Below are 7,135 nucleotides of genomic sequence, written 5' to 3'. Positions count from 1 at the left end.
TCACTGTCTGAAAGGACACTGATGTCCTGTCTGGACCTTCACTGTCTTAAAGGACACTGATGTCCTGTCTGGACCTTCCTGTCTGGACCTTCACTGTCTGAAAGGACACCGATGTCCTGTCTGGACCTTTGTCACTGTTTGAGCACTCTTTGCTCAGCCAGGACTTTTAAAATCCTGGTTGACCCGTTCATCTGTAAGTTTTATTTGTTAGCTGAAATGTGCTGCATTCCTTTCAAACTTTGTGCATGCTGCTTAAATTGCAGCCTGTTTTTCCTCTAAATGATTTTATATTCTTCTGATTATAATTCTATAAATTGTTACAGTTTAATATTTTCATGTAAGGGATGATCTGAGAACATGCTTCCATGAACGTATGGACTGGTTTCACTCATCTCTTTGGTCACTCTGATGCTTGGCAGATGAAGCTTCAGGTTTAGTCACTGCAGTTCTAAAAGTTAGGACGTGGTGTTCAACGGAAATAAAAACAGAATCCATGATTGTTTATTTATAGATGTTTAAAATAAGACACTGTTTCGTTTGTAGGAAATAATAAGATAATTAAAAAGAACTTGAAGTAGTTCCAGCTCCATGTTTCCTCTGAGGAACGCCGTCAGGTGGGACCTGGGTAAACAGATGACTTTCATGAGTATTCAGAGAAGGTCGTTTAACAAGAGAGTAGAGGAGACAATGACTTTCTATAAGGAGCATTTATTACAAAACCAATAGCACATTGATAAATTGTCCAGCTTACGAAGGACACTCTTATAAGCATGTCTGTAAATTGTCTCCGTGATCCAAAAGACGTAAATGTTTATTTAAAAAACGGTGCGTTTTGCAGCCAATGTAAACAAAGATTGATTTCTATATAGATAACCAAGTCTCACTCTAACCTTAGATTGTAAAACATTAACATGCTGTGAAAAGGACAGAGCACCATCGATCCAAATTTCCAGATATTTATAAACTGTTACCTCTTCTGTAATATCACTGTTTACAGTGGTGAAGTCCATAGAGGTGGGTATGGTTCCTCCTCCATGACTTTACATTTAAGGACAAATTTAAGTCGGTATAGGCCTGCTGGATTTCAAGAAAACCACCTGCAAGGAACTTCAACCTCATCCAGAGTAGAAACAAAACCATATAAAATGGTGTCATCGGCATATAAATGAATGATGTTGGCTTCGTTACCGTATTGAACCGGTAGTTTGCTGTTTTGTTTGCAGCTTATAACAAGTCAAACGTCAGTAAAGTCCAGGGCTCGGTAAAGACGTGATGTTTGGTGTGAACGTGCTCCGTGTCTCACATGTTTCTCCTCTCACCTCCATGTTCAGGCAGAGACGGCAGCTAACAGGATCTGCAAGGTGCTGGCTGTCAATCAGGAGAACGAGCAGCTCATGGAGGACTATGAGAAGCTGGCCAGTGATGTGAGCACACCCCCACCTTTCCCCACCAATACCTACACCTTCCAACCCTTTCTGCATGTTCCTGCCTCTGAGCCGGTCCCTCTGCCCTCCACTCCTTGGGGGGTCGCTGCTCCACTCAGGTGCAGGAAGAGAAACAAAACCTGAAGGCCGTCGGTCTTCTATCAGATCGATCACAAAAAGCTCGTAGTTCTTCCAAATGTAGACGTTAAAAAGATAAATTTTTATACAATACAAGATGCTCACAGGACGGCATGGTTGTACAGTGGTTAGTGATGTTGTCTCACAGCAGGAAGGAGTTAGTGTGAAGACCTAAAGCCTCCATGTCAGGTTCATTTGAAACTAAATTATCCCTTAGTGGGAGTGAGGGTGGATGGTTGTCTCAGTGTCCATGTGATGGACAGGAGACATGTCCAGGGTGTCCCCCGCTGAACTAGAGAAACACTGGAATGACCGGCCCTTGTGCCTCCATCTTGAGGAGTCCTCTGTGCAGCAACATGGTGGTTCTTGTCAGCAGAACATCAACATCAGATGAAAGAGCTCGAGTCCAAAGTTCGGACAATAATTTATCGAATGATTGGCGGCAGCTCTTCAAAGACTGCAGCTGTTTCTTCAGGAGGTAAATGTGACCCGTTCAGTTTCAGTCCATCACGTTTATTGATGTAAACGTTAACAGAAAACCTTCATCAATCACATCTTTACACGGAGGTTAAAGAAGGTGAGTCTGGGGTCAGGAGGTTGCTGGTTTGAACTCCCACAACAGAGCAAATCATTCAAGTGGAAAGGTGAAGCACCCCCTCCTGCCTCCACCCTCATTTGTCCAACTGTGGGCCATTGAGCAAGGCGCTGAACCCCCCCAGCTGCTCCCGGAGAGTCTCTGCTCCACATGTGATGGGAGACCAACAGAGTTTAATAATTATTAATATTAATAATAAAAGGACTGTTTCCACGTGGAATAGTAGAGTAGTACAAAAAGCACTTCTCAAGATGGCTGCTAACCCTAACCTCGCTGCCGCCAGCGTCCGTTTCAGTGTTTCTCCAGATGAATTCAGCCGACCTGAGACTTTTGTTTTGTATTTAAGGTTTTCTTTTAGCTGTAACAGCTCAGTTTCAGCTTCTTGAACAAACTTCAGCTGACATTCAGCTTTTAATTAGCTGTATTTCAGCTGTCTTTCATTTGTCATTCAGCTGACATTCAGCTGACATTCAGCTTTTAATCAGCTGTATTTCAGCTGTTATTCATTTGTCATTCAGCTGTCTTTCAGCTGACATTCAGCTTTTAACCAGCTGTATTTCAGCTGTCATTCATTTGTCTTTCAGCTGTCTTTCAGCTGTCTTTCAGCTGTCAGCGTTTGATGTTGATCTGCTTGTCAAAGACGAGCTGTTTGAGCTCTAACTGTGTAGAAATCAAGTTTTATTTATGAAACGTGAAACCGATATTTCAGATGATTAGCTAAAAGCTTCTTTTTTCAGTTTTTGATCAACCTGAGCAGGTGTTTTCTAGCAGGTTGATTATTTCTCCTGCTCAGACTTCACTGCAGCATGTTATCAAAGCGTTTGAAGAGGAAGTCATTTAAAACAAACATTTTTTTAAATCTGTAACATAATAATGATCTGTAATATACTAATAATAATAATAATCTGCAATATAATATTTGTAATCTAATCTAAAGAACTCTGCAGTGATGGTGTCAGCCTGAACTGATAAAACCACAAACAAAAACTATCAAATCAAAAGTATTTTGTTTATTAGTGAACTTTTTGAGATAACAATTTATTTTGTTTTTTCTTTTTGTCACTCATTTACATAAAAACATTTAATTTCATCCTTTTCTCACGGCCACGCTCCTCGGTTTGTCTCTTCTGTTTACTGTTCTTTCCCATCATCCTGCTCTTCCTGCATCTCTGACCTTTGACCCTTACATCTCACACACACACACACCCACACCCAGCTGCTGGAGTGGATCCGCCGCACCATCCCCTGGCTGGAGAACCGGCTGCCTGAGAACACCATGCAGGCCATGCAGCAGAAGCTGGAGGACTTCAGAGACTACCGCCGGCTCCACAAGCCCCCCAAGGTGCAGGAGAAGTGCCAGCTGGAGATCAACTTCAACACCCTGCAGACCAAGCTGCGGCTCAGCAACAGGCCCGCCTTCATGCCCTCCGAGGGCCGGATGGTGTCGGTACGTCCCACACGCTGGCCAGGAGGTGCATGTCAGTCACTTTCAGGTCCAACTGGCTTTTACTACTTTGATGGTGAGTCCAAGACCCCCTCCAGGGGCCGGGCTCAGACTGTATCTGACAGGAAGTGAATAACTCCATGTTTGTGTAATGAATCCAGTTAGACGTGAGTTATATGTGTAACGGTGGATCAGAGGGTGTGCAGTGAAACAGAGCTCTCAAATAAAACCCGTTCACTCACAGCGTGATCGTTTTGTAGAGTCAGGAAATATTAATGTTGACCTGATTCACCAGACTTTGGGCACCCAGTATCACATCAAGAGGTTTCACAGGAATAACTCCAGAGAGTTTTATGGTCTGAAGGTGGCGAACCTGTGAGTTCAGATCTAAAGACTCGGTGGAATGAAGGAAAACAAGACAACATACAGGGTCATTCAGTTTATCCAGGGAACAAAAATCATCCTTTAGATGACGACAACGCAACAAATGTTCTGACGTCTGGTCAGGCCGGGTTACACAGTATTGCTCCCTGCTTCGGCTGTGCTGAAAGTGAAACTTAAGTGAATGGCCATGGCTTGAAAGTAGTCTTCATGCGCCCTCTGCTGGATGCATTGTACAATTACAGCTGGTTCCAGCATTTTATGGATGAAAATTAAATGTTGGCACATAATAGGACAATTATCACAGATACCAACACAAACGTCTATATCCGCCTAAAATATTGGGCCTACCGATATATCGGCTGGGCTCTAGTAGAAATGTTTCGTCTTTTATACAAAATAATTCTTCAGTCTGAGGAGCTGCAACAAACTCAGTCTTGTAAGCAGCACCTTCTCATGGTGGATCAACCAGTTGTCTGGTAACGATGTGGAGGAGATTATTAAATAAATCTGGGAGTGGGGTGAAGTTGTCTTCATGAGAAGAAAAGCAGGTTTCATGTAGTTCATTTTGCTTTGAAGCACATGTTCAGAACCAGGCTGTGACTCCAGTGAAGGCCCAGGCTTGTTCTGAGGTTCACCTCCTTTTCTGGCCCTGCTCAGGACATTAACCATGCATGGGGAGGTCTGGAGGGGGCGGAGAAGGGCTATGAAGAGTGGCTGCTCAACGAAATCCGTAGGCTGGAGAGACTTGACCACCTGGCTGAGAAGTTTCGTCAGAAAGCTGCGATTCATGAAGCCTGGACTGAAGGTACGAGATGTTTGATCACATTCATGGACCTCATGGTGCGTAAACGATGCGTGCGTCTGATGAGTTGGGTGTTGCAGGAAAGGAGGAGCTGCTGCAGAAGCTGGACTACGAGACGGCCTCTCTGTCGGAGATCAAGGCCCTGCTGAAGAAGCACGAGGCGTTTGAGAGCGATCTGGCTGCACATCAGGACCGCGTGGAGCAGATCGCAGCCATCGCTCAGGAGCTGAAGTAAGACCTGCAGGAACAAAACGACACCAAGTGGACGATGAACGATGCAGATTAACCTGTTTGCTTCTGCAGCGAGCTGGACTACTACGACTCCCCCAGCGTGAACGCTCGCTGTCAGCGGATCTGTGATCAGTGGGACGCCCTGGGAGGCCTGACCCAGAAACGCAGCGAGGCTCTGCAGGTACCGAGTGACACGAGACCCGGGACGGTTTTTACTATCAGAACCTTCAGGGTTTCAAGGAGCCATCGAGAGGACAAAACTCTTCATCGATGAAAGACTTTTATTTTGAAAGATCTTCTTAATAGGAACCACCCCCAAATAAAAATGAATAAATAAATGAAATTCATAATTTTATACAAAAGTGAATAAACTTAAAGGCCTAGCAACACTTCAAGGACAGTTTCAGTCATATTTAGTTTTGTAATGACTTTCAGCTACTACCACACCAGACTTTAGCCTCTCTCTGTTGATTAGCTGTGGCAGCCATCTTGAATTGGATCGACTTCAAAAGTTTTTGTTGTATGTAGAAGCACATCTACAGCTTTCTGTTGAGTGGTTCATGAAATATTTTGCTAACAGACACACAGAGACCTGCAGACATGAAGTGTTGGAACTCCTGCAGCTATAAAAACTTTACATTTAGTTGTTTTGAATGTGTGCGTGGTTCTGAACAGAGGACAGAGAAGCTGCTGGAGACCATCGACCAGCTGTACCTGGAGTTCGCCAAAAGAGCTGCACCGTTCAACAACTGGATGGAGGGTGCCATGGAGGACCTGCAGGACACCTTCATCGTCCACACCATCGAGGAGATCCAGGTGAGCCGCACGGGACTGCACCGACATAAACAAACATGAATAAACAACAACAACAAAGCTCAGTTTATCACGTGTGGCACAGAGAAGTCAAATAATCTGATTGTTTTTTGGGCTCAACGCTGGAACGTCAAACAGAACGGAGCAAGAAGATCGATCAGAGTTCAAAACATCTCACAGGGTTTTAAAGACTGGTCCTTATTGAACTAAACCATTTCCTTTAGAGCAACCAAAAACAGGAACTAAACTACGTGGACCGTTGTTTCCACACATCTCTACTCTGTTTTTTCATGTTTCATCAGTACCTCTTTCTACATTTCCTCTTTACTTTATCAGGCTCCTTTTGGTTTGTCAACAACAACATTCTTTATATACAGTGGTGATCTAACTTGAATAAAAACAGGAGGGTGAAACCGATCCATCCCTCTTCTATCCATGATGTGGTCATATGGACACCAGGTCCAGGAGAAACCCAGACGCCCCTCTGCCAAGAGACTCTCCAGCTCCTCCTGGGGGTCCCTGAGGCATTCCCTGACCAGACAGGATGTAGTGACCACAGTCTCAACTCTCATGTTCAACACCAGTTAAAGGCCTGCCCACTGCACACCCAGCCCCACTCAGCCCGGTTTATGGGACCACCTTGATTGAACTTGTGGACTGCTCCGCGGTGACAATGTTCATGTAAGCAGACAGCAGCCGTTGATTGGCCAGTGGAACTACGTCACTGGATGACCCACCCAGCAAAACTGCAAACTACATCTGAACCTCCACTTCCTCATCGTGTTGACGGACGGAGCCACAAGAAATGAGCGTATTTACAGAGAGATATCGGAGATGATGGTGCAGCATGGCTACACCCGGACAGATAAGCAGTGCCAGGATAAGATAAAATAATAATAATAATACTTTATTTATAAAATCCTTTAAAACAAACACAGCTGCAACAAAGTGCTGTACATATAAAATCAAGAACATTTAAACAGATTAAACAGTTGTTAAAAACATTAAGATCGATTAAAAACAGTGCAGAGCAAATTCAGTCTGTGCTAAATTCCAGGTAGTAAAAATAATTTTTTAAAAGAGTTTTACAACTGGACTGTGAAGGGTCTCGTCTGGTCGGAAGAGGGAGATAAAGACATTGAAGTCAGAATATAAGGTGATTAAAGACCTTAACAAGCGAGTGGCTCCAACATAATGATTTGTTATGATCCCGCCCACAACAACTTATGATCCCGCCCACAACAACTTGTTATTCACCAACAACTTATGATCCCACCCACAACAACTTATGATCCCGCCCACAA

General features: G+C 44.0%; 1 protein-coding gene across 3 annotated transcripts in view; it reads left to right on the top strand.

Moving 5' to 3' along the window:
• actn1 (actinin, alpha 1) overlaps positions 1–7,135 on the top strand; it is a gene marked incomplete at its 5' end in the record, with an annotated part of 21,542 nt that overhangs the window by 7,368 nt on the left and 7,039 nt on the right. For all 3 annotated transcript variants that reach the window (XM_037694610.1, XM_037694613.1, XM_037694612.1), the window contains 6 exon segments: positions 1,332–1,424; positions 3,374–3,604; positions 4,643–4,790; positions 4,868–5,018; positions 5,091–5,199; positions 5,694–5,834. In XM_037694610.1, the coding sequence (XP_037550538.1) occupies positions 1,332–1,424; positions 3,374–3,604; positions 4,643–4,790; positions 4,868–5,018; positions 5,091–5,199; positions 5,694–5,834 (873 nt within the window).

The sequence above is a fragment of the Nematolebias whitei genome, chromosome 21, assembly GCF_014905685.2.
Source record: "Nematolebias whitei isolate Nwh7 chromosome 21, NemWhi1, whole genome shotgun sequence".
Classification (NCBI taxonomy): domain Eukaryota; kingdom Metazoa; phylum Chordata; class Actinopteri; order Cyprinodontiformes; family Rivulidae; genus Nematolebias; species Nematolebias whitei.
The sequence above is the reverse complement of the archived record's forward strand: the minus strand, read 5'-3'. Positions and strand labels throughout refer to the sequence as shown.